At 40.6% G+C, this 21,962-nt stretch overlaps 1 protein-coding gene across 10 annotated transcripts in view; it reads left to right on the plus strand.

The window, feature by feature from the left end:
* Window positions 1-21,962, plus strand: part of TPD52 (tumor protein D52) — a 130,625-nt gene that overhangs the window by 80,715 nt on the left and 27,948 nt on the right. For all 10 annotated transcript variants that reach the window (XR_002343006.1, XR_002343007.1, XM_021088500.1 and 7 more), the window contains 1 exon segment: window positions 15,436-15,551. Coding sequence is in view for 8 of the 10 variants with exons in the window: in XM_021088500.1 (XP_020944159.1) it covers window positions 15,436-15,551 (116 nt within the window). In the remaining 2 variants the exon portion in view is untranslated.

Genomic DNA, 21,962 nt, shown 5'->3' on the forward strand with positions numbered 1-21,962 from the left:
TAAGCCCTTTTTTTTTTTTTTTTTTTTTTTTTTTTTGCTTTTTAGAGTTGCACTTGCAGCATATGGAGGTTGCCAGGCTAGGGGTTGAATTGGAGCTATTGCCGCCAGCCTACAGCATCTCGGGATCCAAGCCACATCTTCGACCTCCACCGCAGCTCAGGCAACACCAGATCATTAACCTGATGAGAGAGGCCAGGGATCGAATCTGCATCCTCATGGATACTAGTCGAGTTCCTTAACCACAGAGCCATGAAGGAAACTCCCCATTTTGTGTTTTGATCACAGGAAATCTCCACCTTTTGGTATCAGATATCACAGAACAGGTTAATCATTCAAAGCTTACTCTTTCCTTTGGTCAAGGGTCTCACTGTGGGGTGGTTTGTTGATTCATCATGGGCCGCTTAGACCTGAATTGTCCATGTTGCCGTGTGGACAGCAGAGGGGTCTCCAGCCAGTGTCCATGGCTGCATTTTCTCTTCCGTTCCATGAACATCTACAAGGTAACTTCCCAAATGTTATTTATGTAGATTCACTCTTCCTCTTAAGACTTTTCTAATGTACAGAAAGATGCAGCCCTGGTTTGTTTATTTATTTATTTATTTATTTATTTGTCTTTTGTCTTTTTAGGTCCACACCCTCAGCATGTGGAGGTTCCCAGGCTAGGGGTCGAATCGGAGCTATAGCCACTGGCCTACACCACAGCTCACAGCAAGGCGGGATCTGAGCCGTACCTGCAACCTACACCTTAGCTCATGGCAATGCCGGATCCTTAACCTTGAGTGAAGCCAGGGATCGAACCTGCATCCTCCTGGATCCTGGTCAGGTTCGTTAACCACTGAGCCACAACAGAAACTCTAGCCCTGGTTTATTTAAAAAAAAAAAAAGCACTTTGGTTATTTCTAGTGTTTGAGAAAATAGGATCCATATAAAAATCTGACATTTTAGTTTTATGCTGTCCTATTTGAAATTCTAAAAACACTGAAAAATATCAAAGGGAAATCCCTTAGCTCAGAGTCCTTTTCCTTCTGTTTTATTCCTTTTCTTGATTTCTACTCTGTGTCATTCTCACTTCTTTTTTAGGGAAGTGGTTATCACTTCTTGAAAGTTTTTCATGATTGTCAAGATCTTACATAGTACATATATGGTTTACAAAATAAAAGTCGGAGCAGAATTGATGTAGAACCTTCTTATTGCTACAGAGGAAATTGAAGGATGGAATGAGTTCCCCTCTGGGGATCCCTAAGTTCCTCAGTGGTTGACCTTTCAGCACCTGCCCCTGTTTCATAGAGTGTCCTGGTTCCTAGTTTTACACTTGACTGGAGTTGAGGGGATGGCTGGCTTTGAAATAACTGACTAAAGATTCCCTCCTCTCTCTTTTTTAAAGGTGAAAGTGATTCAGGGGTCAGTGTAGGAGTCTCTGGAGGGAGCACATGAGGCATTTGAAAATTCTAAAGTCAGAGTTCTCACTGTGGGTCAGTGGTAACGAACCTGACTAGTATCCATGAGAATGCAAGTTCGATCCCTGGCCTCCACTTCTCCTGGTGGCATTGCTGGGGCTGTGGACAACAGCCTCAGCTCTGATTCAACCTCTAGCCTGGGAAATTCCATGTACTGTAGGTGCAACCCTAAAAAGACAAAAAAAAAAAAAAAAAGAAAGAAAGAAAATTCTTTTTAATTTTGTTTATTGCTTAGTGAATTTTATTACATTTATAGGTATACAACAATCATCACAAACAAATTTGAAGGTATTTCCATCCCAAACCCTCAGTGCATCCCCCATCCCCCAACCTGTTTTATTTGGAAACCATAAGTTTTTCAAAGTCTATGAGTCAGTATCTGTTCTGCAAAGAAGTTCATTGTGTCCTTCTTTCAGATTCCACATGTCAGTGATAGCATTTAATGTTGGTGTCTCATTATCTGACTGATTTCACTTAGCATGATAATTTCTAGGTCCATCCATGTTGCTGCAATTGCCGTTCTTTCTTTCCTTTTAATGGCTGAGTAATAATTCCATTGTGTATATGTACCACATCTTCTTGGTCCACTCCTCTGTCGATGGACATTTAGGTTGTTTCCATGTCTTGGCTATTGCAAATAGTGCTGCAATGAACATAGGAGCACATGTGTCTTTTTGAGTCATGGTTTTCTCTGGATAGATGCCCAGGAGTGGGATTGCTGGATCAAATGGTAGTTCTATTTTTAGTTAAGAAAGAAAATTCTAATGCTCTTCCTTAGCCATCTCTCTTCCTCCTCCACTCTTATGTGGGGAGGGTGACCTTCTTGGGCAGAAAGCTGACCGCTGCTCAGGGCCCCACTGCTTTCAGATCTGAGTCCCATTTGACTTGCAAGCTCTCTTTGTCCTTTTTCCATCCCTGCTGCCTGCCCCGCTCCCGGCCTGCAGGAATTTCCTCTTTAATGACCCGGTCACTGCCCAGTTCCTCTCCTAGGCTCCTGGCTCTTTCCCAATGGAGTGACTCTGGTTTCCTCAGCTTTCCTGTTCCTCGCCACCTCGACAGTGATGAGTTGCCTCCTTTTTCTCTCCTAAGGTTTGACTGTTCTCACCATGAGCAAGTAGGGGGAAGTGACAGATGAGACCAAGTTTCATGGCCCCATGCTCCCGAATCCCTTTGTAGATACAGACTGTTGCCTTTGGAATGGGTGGGCAATGAGATCCTGCTGTATAGCACTGGGAACTATGTCTAATCACTTCTGATGAATCTATACATGTATGTGTAACCGGGTCAAAACGCTGTACAGTAGAAAATTGACAGAACACTGTAAACACCAGCTATAATGAAATTAATTAATTTTTAAAAATAAAGATTAATTGGTGTCAAATAGCAGGTATCAGAGACCTCCTTGCGTTAAGTCGGGGGGACACTTTTGCTCCCCCCACCCCGGGTAGGCATCTGGCCACATCTGGAGAAGGTTTGAAGACAATTTTGGTGGTTATTTCTGAGTGTGGGGAGGGGCTGCTGCAGACCCTAACTGAGTGGATGCCTGGACCACCCCCAGGACGATGCCTAGGAGAGAGCCTCTCCCCCCAAGAAGGTCTGGCTCAAAATGTCCATCTTGTCACATCTGGGAAGCTTTGTCTTAAGTGGATCCTTTGCTTTTAGGGTCTCTTAAGGAGAGCCACTTTGATGTGGCCACCTCCAAGTATTCCTCCCCCTCTTCTGGATTTTGTCACATTTGGAAACAAAGAACAAGACCCAGAAAGCTGGAGCCCTGAGCAGAGACTTTGAAAGTGAAAAAAAAAAAAAAAAAAAAACCTTTATCTTGTGATCTTTGTGGATATGACCACTACAGATATTTTGAACTATATGTTGTACTGTTTTTGGTGTCCCTAGGTGAAAAAACAGAGGCACATACTTCTTGTATGTGCTTAAAGAAAAGGATCCTAGAGACACTAGTTTCTTATTCCTACTCTCATTGCCTCTTTGAAGACTACGTAAGAAAGGTGTATACAGTTTTGTTTTCCAGAGATGCTTCTAGGGCTTGATGATAATCTTACAAATTCTTTCTTGGGTAGATAGTGTTTTAACATTGACTTTAAGAGCTGGTATCCTAGACTGCTTTTCTGGCCACTTCTTTCCTCCTAACTGAATTTTCTTGGGTGTGGCTGATGTCTGTTCTTCCTGCTGTGGTGTCATTTGAGCCACACTATTCAACCCTCATGCGTTTGGCTGTGTACACACTCTCTATAAATGAAGACAGGTACCCCGCCCCAAGTCGTAGCAATCTTTTGGTAGATTATGTATGAGACAGAGTGGTATTTCTTTAGGAAAGTGACATTGGGGAGTTCCCATTGTGGCGCAGTGGAAATGAATCCGATTAGTATCCATGAGGATTCGGGTTTGATCCCTGGCCTCAGTGGTTCAGGGATCTGAGGTTGCCATGATCTGTGGTGTAGGTTGCAGATGCAGCTCAGATCCCGAGTTGCTGTGGCTGTGGCATAGGCCGGCTGCTGTAGCTCCGATTCGACCCCTAGCCTGGGAACTTCCATATGCTGCAGGTGTGGCTCTAAAAAGCAAAAACAAAACAAAGCAAAAGAAAAGTGACATTTTATGTCTGTTTCAAATAGGAAAATCCTTTGTAGGGGAAAGCAGTGCAGTGGGAAGGAAATATATAAAATGAAAAGAGAGGCAGTGTAGACAATGACGGGAGATTGGGTTCTTATCTCTCCTTCTAACTCCACAGGGTGTCTTCCTACAATTTATTTATTCAGAATGCTGCTGAGCAACTGCTGTGTGACACACACAGTGCCCCAGATACTGTACAGGGCTGAAGCTTTGGGATCAGAGCACAGGGCTAAGGGCAAATGTTTCCCAGCCTAGCAGGCTGCATTCTAAGTACAGTAGACACTGTACAGAGGGTGTTATGCCCAGAGATAGCCCGGGTTACAAGGTTCAGGAAATTCCTCTAAGAGCAGGAGACTTTTCCTACTGATGTATTAAAATGAATGGCACTTGGGAGTTCCCGTTGTGACTCAGTGGATTAAGGACCTGACATTGTCTTTGGGAGGAGGCTGCTTCAGTCCCTGTCCTCGCTCAGTGGGCTGAGGAGCTGGCATTGCTGCAGGCCGCCTCAGAGGTTGCAGATGGGGCTCAGATCCTGTGTTGTGGTGGTGTAGGCCTGCTGCTGCAGCTCTGATTCGAGCGAGCCCTGGTCCAGGAACTTCCATATGCCACAGATGCAGCTGTAAAAAGAAACAAAAAATAAATAAAATGAATGGGACTTGGAAATAAGAAGGGAATTTCAGGAAGAGAAAATAAAATGCGCAAAGCCATAAACAAGGAAAGCAGCATTTGAAAAGAAATGGTGAAGACGGTTGTACAACATCATGAATATAATTGATGCTGCTGACTTGTATGTTTAAAAATGTTTAAGATGAAGTTCCAGTCGTGGCTCAGTGGAAACGAATTTGACTAGCATCCATGAGGACACAGGTTTGATCCCCGGCCTTGCTCAGTGGGTTAAGGATCTGGCCTTGCTGTGAGCTGTGGTGTAGTTCTCAGACGGCGCTTGGCTCTGGTGTTGCTGTGGCTGTGCTGTAGGCCAGCAGCTACAGCTCTGATTCGACCTCTAGCCTGGGAACCTCCATATGCCAAGGGTGCAGCCCTAAAAAGACAAAAAAATGGACAAACAAAACAAAATTGGTTAAGATGAGTGGTCTAGGGGTTAGGAGTTGGCACTAATCATTGATGTGACTTGGGTTCAGTCCCTGGTCTGGGAGCTGTGATCCCACATCAAGCCGTTACATGCCACAGCCAAAAAAAAAAAAAAAAAAAAAAAAATTAAAGGTGGCCAATTGTATGTTATGTATGTACCATAATAAAAAATTAAATGGAAAAAATAAGTATCGGAGGCAGCTAATTTTTTCTTACTTTTTGAGTTAATACATCCCTTTAAAAATAAACATTTCCCTAAAGGAACTGCAGGTTAAAGGATGGAGTGAGAGCCCTTGGGGTGGGAGTGGGGCTGAGAGTGAACAGCAGCAGAAGATGGGGTGGGTGGCTTCCAGATTGTCAAGAGCAATGAGCTTTCTAGGAGCGGGGCAGCCACACAAGGATTTAAGAACAGGGGTGCCATGGTCAGAGTCTTGTTTTAGAAAGCTCACTTTGGTCGCAGGGCGGTGAATGGATTGACCCGACAGATACCATCAAGGCGCTTTGGGGCAAGAATCTAAGCAGAAAATGGTGAGAGCCTGAACTAAGGCAGGAGTGGTGGGATCGGAGGTGGGTGCGAGGGGCACTCCTGGGAGGGTAAATGGAGAAGAAGGAAAAAAAAAAAAAAAAAACAGAGGCGGGCCATGGGAAGGTATCAGAGGACTGGAGACCTCAGACGGAAGGAGCTTTGGTGCTTCATGTCTTGGAGATGTCCAGTGAGACCTTGACTGAGAACTGTCCTTAGTTGAAGCCGTGGAGGAGGAGCAGGTACAACGGCAGGGGGTCCAAGAGTGCTGGGAAGTAAGGAAGTGAGTCTGCAAGCTGAGCTTCCTGGAGAGAAGAGGAGGGAGGAAATAGGATGACTTGTAGGACCTGGGAAAGTGAGGCAACAACAGATCCTTATCAAGCATTGGGTATGTGCTCACTCTTTATATCATCATCCTTTAAAATATTCTTAGGAGTTCCCATTGTTGCTCAGCAAAAACGAATATGACTAGTATCTCTGAGGAAGCAGGTTCGATCCCTGGCCTCACTCAGTGGGTTAAGGATCCGGCGTTGCTGTGAGCTGTGGTGTAGGTTGCAGACTCGGCTCAGATCTGGCATGGCTGTGGCTATGGTATAGGCTAGTGGCTACAGCTCCGATTTGACCCCTAGTCTGGGAACCTCCATATGCCTTGGGTGTGGCCCTAAAAAGACCAATAAATAAATAAATAAATAAAGAATCCTGTCGTGGCTCAGCAGTAATGAACCCAACAAGTATCCGTGAGGTTGCAAGTTCTATCCTTAGCCTCGCTCAGTGGGTTAAGGATCCAGCATTGCCATGAGCTGTGTGTAGGTTGCAGACTTGGCTCAGATCTGGCATGGCTGTGGCTGTGGCCAGCAGCTGTGGCTGTGGTTGGAAGTTGTAGCTCTGATTTGACCCCTAGCCTGGGAACCTCCATATGCCATGGGTGTGGCCCTAAAAAGACCAAAAATAAAAATTTTTAGAATATATATGTGTGTGTGTGTGGTGTGTGTGTGTGTGTATAAAGAATATATATATACACACACATTTTCTTCTAAGAATATATATATACACAAGAATATATATCTCTAAGAATATATATATAAGAATATATATACAAGAATATATATATGTATATATGTGTGTATATATATACACTCACACACACACTTTTCTTTTTAAATGAGCACATACAAGGCATATAGAAGTTCCCTCGCCAGGGACTTAATCTGAGCCACAGCTGCAGCGACACCAGATCCTTTAACCCATCACCCCAGGCCAAGACCACACTTGTGCCTCTGCAGCTACCCAAGCCACTGCAGTCAGATTCTTAACCCTGTGTTCCACAGTGGGAACTCCACCTTTTTATATTTTAAGCCGGTAAAGGGTTTGGAGCTCAGTTTCCTGGGGCTCAGTTCCCTGGGGCCAGACGGAGTGGCTTAAAACAACAGAAATTTACCATCTATAGGGCTTTGGAGGCTCGAAGTCCAAAATCAGGTTGTCAGCAGGGCCATGTGCCTTCTGACACTAGCCAGGAAATCCGTCCTTGCCTCTTCCTGGCTTCCTGCTGCCAGCCGGTGGCTTGCCTTGGCCGGCCCTGCATCCCTGGAGTCCCTGCCCTCCCTTGTCATACAGCGTACCCCCTGGGACGCTGTGTGCTTGGTGTTCTCTCTGGGTCTCTGTGTCCAAACTTCATTTTACTTAGAAGAACACCAGACTAGAGCTCACCCGCATCCAGTATGATCTCAACTTGATTACTTCTGCAAAGACCCTGTTTCCAAATAAAGACACATTTATGGGTCCTTGGAGGTAGAAGTAGAACCCCATCTCTTATGGAGGGGACACAAGTCAACCCTCAACATCATCTAATTTTAAAAATCTCTGCCCTGTGTTTCCTATCTTTATACGATTGAGTTGTTTGAATTTAAATGAGCCAAAATTCTTTACAGATGGATAATTGTATGAAAATGACTTAAAAGGTTTTAAATGATAATCATAGAAAGTCTTGAAGTTGGTCTTAATTGGGGAAAAGAAAAGGTCAAAGATGAAGAACTGAAGGGAAGAGAGAACCATTTAGATGGGGGGCTTTGCTCTGGGGTGACCTGAGCTGCACCCATCACACCTGAGCAGCTATATACTCACCAGACTCAATCATGGCTTAGGAATTTTTTGTTTTTGTTTTCTTTAATAAATTTTATTGGAGTATTGATGACTTAACAAAATTGTTTTAGTTTCAGATATATACAAAGTGAATCAGCCATACGTATACATATATATTGATCTTTTTTCAGATTCTTTCCCTGTATAGGGCATCACAGAGTATTGAATAGATTTCCCTGAGCTATATAGTAGGTCCTTGTTACTGATCAATTTTGTATGTAATAGTGTGTATGTGCCAATCCCAACCTCCCAGTCCAGTCCTCCCCTCAGCGCTTCTCCTTTGGTAACCATAAATGTGGTTTCAAAATCTTTGAGTCCGTTTCTATTTTGTGAATAAGTTCTTTTGTATTATTTTTATTAGATTCCACACATTAGTGATCTCATATTATATTTGTCTTTCTCTCTGATTTATTTCACTTCTTACGATAATCACTAGTTCATCCATGTTGCTGAAAATGGAATTATTTTTCTTTTTTATGGCCGAGTAATATTCCAGTGTGTGTGTGTGTGTGTGTGTGTGTGTCTGTGTGTCTGTGTGTCTGTGTGTCACACAAACATACCACATCTTTTCTATCCAATCCTCTGTTGATGGATATTTAGATTTCTTCCATGCCTTGCTTCTTGTAAATAGTGCTGCAATGAACATTGAGGTGTATACATTTTTTCAAATTATAGTTTTCTCCTGATATATGCCCAGGAGTGGGGTTTCTGGATCATATTATGGTAGTTCTATATTTAGTTTTTTAAGGAATCTCTATGCTGCTCTCCATAGTGGTTGTATCAACCTACATCCCCACCAGCAGTCTAGGAGGGTTCAATCGTGGCTTAGTTTTTCCCTATAGGTTCTAAATTTGTAGTAAAGACACTTTGTATCCTTCTCTGGTTGAAATTTGGGGGAATATGTGGTGAGGGTGGCTATGCATTGGGTGGGGAGAGAAAAGAGAAACTTAAGTTTGAAGAAATCTTTAACCAGTTAAGTCAATTCAAATGAAATATTTGTGAATGTTTGCTTTTTTCCGGGCACCGTGAGTACTGAGGTGAAAAGGTAAAGCCGTGAGGTCAAGACTTTATTGTCTGGATCTAGAGGCTCTTCAAACTGAAGTCTTTTCCCCACGCTTCCTTGTTCTTTCCCACTGTTCTCACTCTTCGCACACATTTCTGCTGAAGCCAAAACCCTAAGACCTTTTTCCTCAAATTAGAACAAATTCTCTGATGACCGAAGTATCATGTTTCATCACATCAAAGATACCACAGATTTTAAGATGTTCCATTATTCTACATTTCATTAAGGGAAAAAAACTGCTGCAAGTCTGAAAGTTAAACTAGAAAACAGTGCTTTGTTTTTGCTTAAAATTTTAATTTTATGCTTATTAATGTTTGTCCAGATTTATTCAGATGTATTAGTTTGACTATAACCCTCCTCTGCATGCTTTTTTTTTTTTTTTTGCTTTTTTAGGGCCAAATCCACAGCATATGGAAGTTCCCAGGCTAGGGCTTGAATCAGAGCTGCAGATACTGGCCTATGCCACAGTCACAGCAACGCCAGATCTGAGCTGAGTCTGCAGCCTACACCACAGCTCACAGCCAGATCCTTAATCCACTGATCGAGGCCAGGGATCGAACCCACATCCTTATGGATACTAGTTGGGTTCATTACTGCTGAGCCACAGTGGGAACTCCCTCTTCTGCATGCATTTTAAAGTCAACGAAGTTAATTTTTTTTTTTTTTTGTCTTTTTGCCATTTCTTGGGCCACTCCCATGGCATATGGAGGTTCCCAGGCTAGGGGTCTAATCAGAGTTGTAGCCACCGGCCTACACCAGAGCCACAGCAACGGGGGATCTGAGCCACATCTGTGACCTACACCACAGTTCACGGCAGCGCCGGATCCTTAACCCACTGAGCAAGGCCAGGGATGGAACCTGCAACCTCATGGTTCCTAGTCGGAGTCGTTAACCACTGCACCAGGACGGGAACTCCCAACGAAGTTAAATTTTTCCTGAAACATCTTGACATGCATTGTGAAACTCACCTGAACTCCTATTCAACTAGGAATAATTCATGTCTGTTTTATTTATTTGGCTCTCACAAAACATCTGTGATACATTCAGCCTCTCTTAAAATAGAGCTCTGCCATTTTTCTAAGCCACTGACACCCATTTTGCACATTGTGAAGCATGGTTACAGGTGATAAACATCTATGCAGAAGGACTGATTAGCTGGCTAGTTGTGCAATGTATCTCAAGTTCAAAGACGTAAAATGTAGAAGATTGCCCCAGGATGAGACCTCCTGGTTTGGGTCCATCTCTGTCGCTCCCTTGGCAGCCAAGCAGTTCGCTTCCTCCCCAGATGAAACTCTTCAGGGTGATTCCATGCTTGCAGTTGAAAACAGATTATCAATCTCTTTGCACAACTAGAAGAAGCATTAAATGGCTGAGATGTTAATAACCCGATGGAACAAATTATCACCAACTTTGCAGTCACTTGGGCCAGATAATGGTATCTGTAACTTGTCAGCCAGGCATCCCCATGTGTTCTCACACACTCAGTGAAGTAAAAAGCTTTAGCCCTCTGCTTCCAGCTTCCCTTCTGACCTGCTCTCTGTCCTCTCTTCTCCTCGGAACTTCTCAAAGAAAAGCGTCTGTGACGGAGCAAGAGTTTAGAGTCAGAAAGATCTGCATTTTAATCTCTGCGACTCTGGGCAAAGTACTGAATCTCAGAAGATCTCAGTTTCCTAATGGAAATAAATATAGCAAATGCTGCTTCTCTCTTTGGGTGTTGGTTGTAAGGTTCTTTTTAAGTTTTTCTTTTCTTTTTTTTTTTTTTAAGATAAGTGTGTAATTGTGTAATACACCTCATGGCGTATTAGACCTCAATAATTATGTCATATTTTCTCCCACTTTTCTGGCTTTTAAAAATAGATTTATGTCATACTCTGAGAAGGAACATTGAAGTTAATGGGCAGATAATTTTAAAAATAGGAGTTCCCATCATAGTTTAGTGGTTAACAAACCCAACTAGCATCTATGAGGACAAGGGTTCGATCCCTGGCCTCGCTCAGTGGGTTAAGGATCCGGCTGTGCTGTGAGCTGTGGTGTAGGTCGCAGACATGGCTTGGATCCCATGTTGCTGTGGCTGTGGTGTAGGCCGGCGGCTACAGCTCTGATCGACCCCTTGCCTGGGAACCTCCATATGCCCTGGGTATGGCCCTAAAAGACCAAAAAAAAAAAAAAAAAGAATTTTTAAAAATAATTTATAGTTTTTAGTAATCGATACTTTAAAACATTTCTATTTCTCAGCTCTCTTGTTATGAATGAGAAATTAATATCTTTTAACTGAATGCCAGATTCTACCTCTGCAATACTCACTCTTACTGAACAGATGAGAAATAGAATAATACCTAGAAACACACAGGAGGCAAAATTTGGATTCCCAGGTTTTGGGGAAACTATACAGTTGGAAATGATTAAAAGGCTGCTTTTGATCTAATCTACCATTTTTTCTAGAGTCTTATTTATTATTGCTTCTAGATATCCCCCAATCTGACCTTCGGCCCCCTTCTCTTGGGGTTTTTTGTGCTTTATACAGTCAGTGCTTTGAAGCATATGCTTTCTTTTTCTCTTTCTTTTTGTCTTTTTAGGGCCACACCCGTGGCATATGGAGGTTCCCAGGCTAGGGGTCCGCAACCTACACCACAGCTCATGGCAACGCTGGATCCTTAACCCACTGAGCGAGGCCAGGGATCGAACCCACAACCTCACGGTTCCTAGTCAGATTTGTTTCCCTTTTGCCACGATGGGAACTCCTGAAGCATATGCTTTCAAACAAGATGTTCAGGTTGGAGTTGCCATCGTGGCTTAGTGGTTAACAAACCCAACTAGCATCCATGAGAGCTCGAATTCAATCCCTGGCCTTGGTCAGTGGGTTAAGGATCCGGCATTGCCATGAGCTGTGGTATGGGTGCAGATGCGGCTCAGACCCTGTGTAGCTATAGCTCCAATTCGACCTCTAGCCTGGGAACCTCGCAGGTGTGGCCCTAAAAAGACAAAAGACAAAAAAAAAAAAAAAAAAAATTCAGGTTCAAAATCCTAACTCCACCTTGTATTCAGGTATGTTACATGGCCAAGTTGCTTAACTTCTGTAAGCTTCAGTTTCCTCATCCGTAAATGGTGATGCCAATCCTTGTCTTACAGAAGTGCTGCCGGTAAATGATGTGTATTGTATTAAAATCACTTGGCTCAAGATTTAGATATAAATAGAATGCACATTGTGGAGGTGGCTGTGGTTATTAATAATTTTCCTACATCATGACTGTTAGATTTTGCAGGCGATTTCCATATCTATCTTTCTGTTCTTCCTTTGTGTCCTTTACTTTCCCATTTTCTCACCGTCAATTGATTATCCTAAAGCAAACCTCACCTTTAAATTTTAATATTGGTAATTTGCTGCCACCTACAGACTAATATGAAAAAAGCAGAACATGTAATTACTAGCCTTTCTAGATTCTGCATGTAAAATCTCCAGGTCATCATGGTACTCCTGAAGCTAACTGAACAACCCAGAACCTCCTTTTCTGAGACACTTATTTTCCCTGGTAGCTCAACTGCATCAACTTGATCAGTATCGGAGTCCTCTTAGAATCTTTTTGGAATTGGGGGCAGTTATGCATAAAGCATTATTAGTAATCAGATATTGCATTTTCCCCCATAAGGAGATTTGCTAAATAGTGTTTATTAAAAAGCATGAAGGAGTCTTTGCTATTTAAGACACTTCAGTTTTGCTGGGCGTTGTTGGATCCTGTTCTAGTTGAGAGGTCTAAGCAGAACATTAAAAATCAAATGAAGAATATTGATAATGTACTCTGTTTTGGGTCTTACTGTCTTGCCTTGTGCACCTGCTGCCTGCATGCTTGTCTCCCATCTTCAGTCTCATGCAGCCTCATCACATAATCTGGTGTGAGGAATACATTTGCAGTCACACATGGACTCTCCTCAGCGGTTTCTGACTACGGCACCTTGTCCACAGTTTGTTTTGATTTGGCTTCAGCTGAAGTCCCCATGCCAGATGGCAGGAATGCGTCCAATAAGGCCTGTGTGCTAAACTATGGGGTTGCATTTTGCCTTGAAAATGAGAAACCACTGAAGGATTTTAAACTGGAGGGTGACATGCTTAGACATCTGTCATTACTTGGATAACCTGTTTGAAGATATTTTAAAGCGGACCTACAGAAGCATGTATTTATTCATTGAGCTTCTCCATCCACTGATTGCATTATTTATGCATTGAGCTTTTCCATCCATTGATGTACCTGCCATGTGTTGTCTCTACCTGAGAGGGCTTAATCGTATTCTGTTTGCACTCTAGTTTGTGGTTTTCGAATTGTTTTCTTCTTTTTTTTTTGTCTTTTGTCTTTTTAGGGCCACACCTGAGGCATATGAAGGTTGCCAGGCTAGGGGTCAGATTGGATCTGTAGCTGCTGGCCTACACCACAGCCACAGCAACGCCGGATCCGAGCACCGTCTGCGACCTACACCACAGCTCATGGCAACATTGGATTCTTAACCCACTGAGCAGGGCCAGGGATTGAACCTGCATCCTCATGAACACTAATTGGGTTTGTTAACCACTGAGCGGAACTCCTCAAATTATTTTATTGGCATTGCTTTATCCCTTTAAAAACTGCGAACACCTTTCAGGTAGGCACTGTTGTGTTATTGATTCTTGTTTTTGTAATTATCAGCTACTATTATGCAGTTAATATATAACAAACTTGGAACAAGTGTCTTTGTTCCTTTTACACAGTGTATGTAGGTGTTCTTCTTCTGGGCTTTCCATGGCGCTGGCTGCTTCTTGAACAGTGTGCTGATTCTCCCTCCTTCTTCCTCTCTGCCTGTTAAGCCTGTCCCCCACTGCCTGGCATCTTGCCTTGGGTGGATGCCACATTGCCACCATGGCTGAACAAGCATTTCTCAGATGTGGATGTCGGGGCTGGTGGGGAAGAGTGTGATTGTTGTGATGCTCACGGGCAGAAAGAGGCGAAGAGCAGGAGGAGGAGGAAACCCTTTCCCTGGGTCCCTATGCAGAAAAGCTGTTGCTGCAAGACACAGTGAAAACTCAAAACATCTTTTCCCATCATGAAAAGGATAGCAGGACTGTGACTTGGGTAAGGCAGGGCTAAAATGTAAGAGGCACCCAAAAGCCCTGCAAGCAAGATGAATATTATGTTAATGCAGTATCTTAAGAAAATTAAAATTGAAGACATCCATGATGAACAGAATACTAATGTCTTAAGACAAGATCAGAAATGGTGCTATGCAAAGCCATTTTTGGAGCTCGAGGCAAAAGGAAACATCAGCCACACTGAGCCTCTCTTTTTAAAAATTTGATATTGTGTTCATCATGAATTCTTTGGAGTAACCTTGTTTTTTTTTAATATTACATTAAAATATTAAAAGTATTTATATTGAGTTTTTAAGTGCCCTCTTAAATTGTATACCCCAGGTTTGAGGGCCTCAGTGGCTTTGGCCTAGCCTTGTACTTGGCTGGTTGGGCAGAAGAGAGGGGAGAATTGCTGAAAGGCAAGTGTTCCCCTGGCCACTTTCTGAAAATGCTGAGTTCTTCCTGATGGACCAGTAGATACTGGCTCTATTACAGGGCAATGGGTATGGCAGGATTGGTCTTAGATAATGTAGAAAGCTTCTGGGGGGCGAGGGTTGGTCATTTCTCTGAATTATACAAATTAGGGTTTTAAAAATATTTTTATTTTATTTTATGTGTATTTTATTTTTTGTCTTTTTAGGGCTGCATCCATGGTATATGGAAGTTCTCTGGCTAGGGGTCGAATCAGAGCAATAGCTGCCAGCCTACACCATAGCCACAGCAACTCGGGATCCAAGCTGCATCTTCGACCTACACCACAGCTCATGGCAACACTGGATCTTTAACCCACTGAGTGAGGCCAGGGGTAGAACCTGAGTCCTCATGAATGTTAGTCGGGTTCATTACTGCTAAGCCACAATGAGAACTCCCATTAGGATTTTTCAAAGGTGTCTGGATGGGATATAGATTTTTGAAAAGGTACAATAAGGGGTTTTCTACTTCCACTAACTAACTAATGGCAAGACATGGAATAAAATTTCTTTAGGCAGTTCTCTGCTGAGACTGTTAGGAGTTGGATCTGATTAGGAGAGGAGGCTAAAGATATTTACAGACTCCTTCTTTTGGTTAATATGCATTATTAGTCATGCTGATTTACTTGTTACGCATTTAAAGTCTTGGCAAGATCCCATCCTTGGCCTCTTCATTCTCCTGCTTTACATTAGCCATATTGTGGCTGGGGAAATGAACAGAAGCTGAGAGAATACTGTATTTTCTAAATCCATATCTTGGCAGAGTGTAATCTGGTGGTTTTTAGTAGTTAGCTCGAACTTTTTTTTTTTTGTCTTCTCCTGGAAGAGCCATGTATTTGAAGGTACAGAAAGATGAAGTGTGGCTCTAACCTAATTGGCTTCGTCTGGCGGGGGCAGTGGAGGAGCCCAAAGGAGAAATTTACTTAGCTTTCAGACCTCACAGACTTTTTTTTTTCTTTTCTATCTCCAACAAGGTCTGCTGAGAACAGACCCGGTACCGGAGGAAGGAGAAGATGTTGCTGCCACGATCGGTGCCAATGAGCCCCTATCAGAGGAGGAGCGAGAAGAGCTGAGAAGAGAACTTACAAAGGTAAAGAAGTGGAACTTTGGAACTTCAGGAACTTCCTGCTTCACACTTAGATATCGTCATTTGTTTTGCGAAAGCACATAGTCTCAAGGAAGAGAAAGCCACCTGACCTTGCCCAAGAGATCTTGAGGCGGGGAGGGGAGATGGGAGAATGTGAGATCATTTGGGTCTTATATGAGGGGAGGTATATGTGGGCTGAGAAGTGGGAAGCTGAAATGGATAAGAGGGGGAGGGGTGCTAGTGAATATCTTCCAAAGGGGAACCTCACTTGCTCCGATGCACTTGGCTTTCAGCTGCTTCCGTGACTTTGTTCTGCCCTTGGCAGTGTTGTAAATAGAGGCACCTTGAAACTTCTTTCCATAGCCCCTTCTCTTCCTCCCTCTAGCCCTCTCACTCTCTTTTTTTCTTAAAATTAACCATTTTAAAGTGTACAATTCAGTGGCATTTAGCATATTCACATTGTTGTACAACTATTAGCTCTATCTAGCTCTTAAACATTTTCATCAGTGTTTAAAGGAGACCCCATACTCATTAAACTGGCATCCCCAGTTTTCCCTCCCTCAGCCCCTGGCAACAACTAATCTGCTTTCTGTCTGTGGATTTACCTGTTCTGGATATTTCATTTAAGTGGAATCGCATAATATGTGATGTTTGGTATCTGGCTTCTTTCATTTAGTGTAATGTTTTTGAACTTCATCCTCATTGTAGCGTGTACTTGACTGCTTTTTAATGACTGAATAATCTTCCACTGTGTGTGTCTACCATGTTTTGTTTATCTGCTCATCTGTTGATGGATATTTGGTGGTTTCGTCCTTTTGGCTGTTGTATATACTAAGCTAAGGAATATTTGTGTAAAAGTACTTGTTTGAATACTGATTTCCAATTCCTTTGGGATATACCCAGAAGTAAAATTGTTCATCATGTGGTAATTCCATGTTTAACTTTTTGGGGGAACTGCCAAACTGTTTTTACAGTAGGAATACCACTTTACATCTCCATTAGCAATTAACTTCTCTATATCCTTGCCAACATTTTTTTGTTCCCTATCTTTTTGATTATACCCATCCTAGTGAGTGTAAAGTGGTGTCTCATTGTAGTTTTGATTTGTATTTCACTAATGACTGATGTTATTAAGCATTATTTCATTTGCTTATTAGTGTTTATATGCCATCTTTGGAGGAAGGTATATTCACATCCTTTGCCACATTCAAAAATTATTTGTCTTTTCGTTGTTGAGATATAAGAGCTCTTTATTTATTCTGGATACTAGATCCTATATGTAATTTGCAAATATCTTCTCCCATTCTATACACTGTCTTTTCATTTTCTTCATAATGTCTTAATACACAAAGGTTTTAAATTTTCATGAAGTCCAGTTTGTTCTTTCTGCATTACTTGTCCTTTTGGCATTGTGTTTGAGGATTTGATTCCAAAACTCAGATTGTGAAAATTTACACTCTTTTCTTCTAAGACTTGCCTCTTATAATTAAGCCTTTGATTCATTTGAATTAATTTTTATATACGGTTTGTGGTAGGGTTCAACTTCATTCTTTTGTGTATGAATATTTAGTTTCTTTAGCACCATTTGCTGAAGAGACTATCCTCAGTGAATGCTCTTGGCAGCTGTGTCAAAATTAATTGACATACCTATAAGGGTTTATTTCTGAACTCTCAGTTCAGATGCATTCATCTGTATGTCTGTCCTTCTGAGCATACCACATTGTTTTGATCACTAGCTTTATAGTGACTTTTTAAATTGAGAAATATGACTTTTTCTCCTTTTTCAGAATTGTTAAGATCCCTTGCAATTCCATGTGAATTTTAGAATCTACTTTTATACCCATAAGAAAATGCCATTGGGATTTGTTAGAACTTTCATCAAAATTGAGGATTGATTTGAGGGAGTATTGCCATTTTAACAATGTTAAGTCTCACAATCCATGAACATGGATCATCTTTCCATTTATTTAGGTCTTATAATTTCTTTTAGCAATGTTTTGTAATTTTCAGTGTACACATTTTATATCTCCTTAGTTACCTTTATCCTGAAGTATGTTTTTCTTTTCGATGTGATTATAAATGGATTTTTCTTAATTTACTTTTCAGGTTTTTCATTGCTACTATATAGAAATAAGACTGAAGTTTACATGTTAATCTTGTATCCTGCAGCTTTGCTGAATTTTCTTATTAGCTCTAATAGATTTTTTATGGATTATTTAAGAATTTTCAATGTAGAATATAATATTACCTGCAGTTTTCTCTTTCTTTCCATTTTAGATGCCTGTTTTTTTATAAATACCTTTATTCATGTTGAAGCAATTCCCTTCTATTCCTAGCTTGTTCATTGTTTTTATTTTATTTTATTTCTTAACACTTTTTTATTTTATCATGAAAAGGTGTTGGGTTTTGTCAAATGCTTTTCTGCAGCAATTAAGGTGATCATGTATTTCTTTTCCTCTTTATTCAATCACTATGTTACATTGATTGATTTTCATATGTTGAATCATTCTTGCATTCCTAGGATAAATCCCACTTTATATAGTGAGGGTATGTATTCTAGGTCATGGTGTATGCTGCTGGTTAGGTTTGCTAGTATTTTGCTAAGAATTTTTGCACCTATATTCATGACAGGTTGACCTGCAGTTTTCTTGTGATATCTTTGACTTGCATATTACAGTAACGGTTAGCGTGTTAGAATGAGTTAGAAAGTTATCCATTCCATTCTATTTTGTGGGAGCACTTGAGAACAACTGGCCTAAATTTTCTTTAAGTTTTTGTTAGAATTCACCAGTCATCAAAACAGTGTGGTACTGGTACCAAAACAGACAGACAGACCAATGGAACAGAATAGAGAATCCGGAAATAAACCCTGACACGTATGGTCAATTAATCTTTGACAAGGGAGGCAAGAACATAAAATGGGAAAAAGAAAGTCTATTCAGCAAGCATTGCTGGGAAACCTGGACAGCAACATGCAAAGCAATGAAACTAGAACACACCTTCACACCATGCACAAAAATAAACTCAAAATGGCTGAAAGACTTAAATATACGACAGGACACCATCAAACTCCTAGAAGAAAACATAGGCAAAACACTCTCTGACATCAACATCATGAATATTTTCTCAGGTCAGTCTCCCAAAGCAATAGAAACTAGAGCAAAAATAAACCCATGGGACCTAATCAAACTGAAAAGCTTTTGCACAGCAAAGGAAACCCAAAAGAAAACAAAAAGACAACTTACAGAATGGGAGAAAATAGTTTCAAATGATGCAACTGACAAGGGCTTAATCTCTAGAATATATAAACAACTTATACAACCCAACAGCAAAAAAACCAATCAATCAATGGAAAAATGGGCAAAAGACCTGAATAGACATTTCTCCAAAGAAGATATACAGATGGCCAACAAACACATGAAAAAATGCTCAACATCGCTGATTATAAGAGAAATGCAAATCAAAACTACCATGAGATAACCACCTTACACCAGTCAGAATGGCCATCATTAATAAATCGACAAATAACAAGTGCTGGAGGGGCTGTGGAGAAAAGGGAACCCTCCTGCACTGCTGGTGGGAATGTAAACTGGTACAGCCACTATGGAGAACAGTTTGGAGATACCTTAGAAATCTATACATAGAACTTCCATATGACCCCGCAATCCCACTCTTGGGCATCTATCCGGACAAAACTCTCCTTAAAAGAGACACATGCACCCGCATGTTCATTGCAGCACTATTCACAATAGCCAGGACATGGAAACAACCCAAATGTCCATCGACAGATGATTGGATTCAGAAGGTGTGGTATATATACACAATGGAATACTACTCAGCCATAAAAAAGAATGACATAATGCCATTTGCAGCAACATGGATGGAACTAGAGAATCTCATCCTGAGTGAAATGAGCCAGAAAGACAAAGACAAATACCATATGATATCACTTAGAACTGGAATCTAATATCCAGCACAAATGAACATCTCCTCAGAAAAGAAAATCATGGACTTGGAGAAGAGACTTGTGGCTGCCTGATGGGAGAGGGAGGGAGTGGGAGGGATCGGGAGCTTGGGCTTATCAGACACAACTTAGAATAGATTTACAAGGAGATCCTGCTGAGTAGCATTGAGAACTAGGTCTAGATACTCATGTTGCAACAGAAGAAAGGGTGGGGGAAAAAATGTAATTGTAATGTATACATGTGAGGATAACCTGACCCCCTTGCTGTACAGTGGGAAAATTTAAAAAAAAAAAAAAGAATTCACCAGTGAAGGCTTCTGGTCTTGGACTTTTCTTTGTTGAGAGATTTTTAATTATTCATTCAATCTCTTTACATGTTATAAGTCTGTTCATATTTACTGTTTCTTTTTGGGTCAGTTTTGATCATTTTTGAATTTCTAGGAATTTAATCCATTTCATTTAGTTATCGAGCTTGTTGGCATACAGTTGTTCATGATATTCTTTTATAATCCTTTTTATTTCCATAGATTTGCAACAGTGTCACCATTTTCATTTCTTTTCTTTCTTTTTTTTCTTTTTTTTCTGTCTTTTGTCTTTTTAGTGCCACACCCACTACATATGGAGGTTCCCAGGCTAGGGGTCTAATCAGAGCTCTTGCTGCCGGCCAATGCCAGAGTACAGCAAGACCAGAACCGAATCACATATGCGACCTACACCATAGCTCACGGCGATGCTGTATCCTTAACCCTCTGTGCAAGGCCAGGGATCGAACCCACAACCTCATGGTTTCATTGATTTTTTTTTTGTTTTTGCTGTTGTTTTACCTTACTTTACTTTACTTTCCCTTACTTTACCCTACTTTACTTTACCTTACCTTACTTTACTTTACCCTAGTTTACTTTACTTTACCTTACTTTACTTTACTTTACCCTACTTTACTTTACCCTACTTTACTTTACTTTACTTTACCTTACCTTACTTTACCTTACTTTACTTTACCCTACTTTACTTTACCTTACTTTACCTTACCTTACCTTACCTTACTTTACTTTACTTTACCCTACTTTACTTTACTTTACCCTACTTTACTTTACTTTACCTTACTTTACTTTACTTTACCCTACTTTACTTTACCCTACTTTACTTTACTTTACTTTACCTTACCTTACTTTACCTTACTTTACTTTACCCTACTTTACTTTACCTTACTTTACCTTACCTTACCTTACCTTACTTTACTTTACTTTACCCTACTTTACTTTACTTTACCCTACTTTACTTTACTTTACCTTACTTTACTTTACTTTACCCTACTTTACTTTACTTTACTTTACCCTACTTTACTTTACTTTACTTTACCTTACCTTACTTTACCTTACTTTTTACTTTACCCTACTTTACTTTACCTTACTTTACCTTACCTTACCTTACCTTACTTTACTTTACCCTACTTTACTTTACTTTACCCTACTTTACTTTACTTTACCTTACTTTACTTTACTTTACCTTACTTTACCTTACTTTACCTTACTTTACTTTACCTTACTTTACTTTACCTTACTGAATCCATAACTCACCAATTGAGGCCAGGGATCGAACCTGCAACCTCATGGTTCCTGGTCAAATTCGTTTCCACTGCACCACACGGGAACCCCGATTTTGTTTATATTTAATCTTTATTATTCCCTTCCTTTTTTTTAGCTTTGGGTTTAGTTTGCTCTTCTTTTTGTAGTTCCTTAAATTAGGTTATTGATTTGAGACCTCCTTTGTTAATATAGGCATTTACAGCTGTAAATTCCCCTCTGTACATTACTGCTACTACATCTCATAAGTTTCAATATGTTGTGCATTTGTTTTCATTTTCTCAAGGTATTTTCTAATCTCCTTTGTGATTTCTTCTTTGACCCATTGGTGGTTTAAGAGTGTGTAATTTAATTTTTATAAATTTGTGAATTTTCCAGTTTTCCTTTTTGATTTCTAGTTTCATTCCATTATGGTTGATAAGGATATTTTGTATAATTTTAAATTTATGGAGACTTGTTTTGTTGCCTAACATATGCTCTGTCCCTGGAGAATATTCCATGTACATTTGAGAGGATTGTGTATTCTACTGTTTTGGGGTGAAGTGTTCTATTTCTGTTTTTTAGATCTAGGTGGTTTAGAGTGTTGTTCAAGTCTCCTGTTTCCTTATTCACTTAGATCTGTTTGTTCTACCCACTTCTATATATGAGGTTTTATAAACTAGGTGTGCGATAGCTTGGATAAGGAAGCTCGGTGATAAGAGTATGAATTAGAAGTACTGAGTATTTGTTGCATGCCCAATATTGTTATTTTGAAAAGAGAAAACAAATATACTTTTTCCACAAGTCATATATGTTTATCGTAGGAACATAAAAAAAAAAAACACTGAAGAAAATTAAAATTACCTGCAGAGTAAAGTTTTAGATTAG

The sequence above is a fragment of the Sus scrofa genome, chromosome 4 (genome assembly GCF_000003025.6).
Source record: "Sus scrofa isolate TJ Tabasco breed Duroc chromosome 4, Sscrofa11.1, whole genome shotgun sequence".
Taxonomy (NCBI): Eukaryota; Metazoa; Chordata; class Mammalia; order Artiodactyla; family Suidae; genus Sus; species Sus scrofa.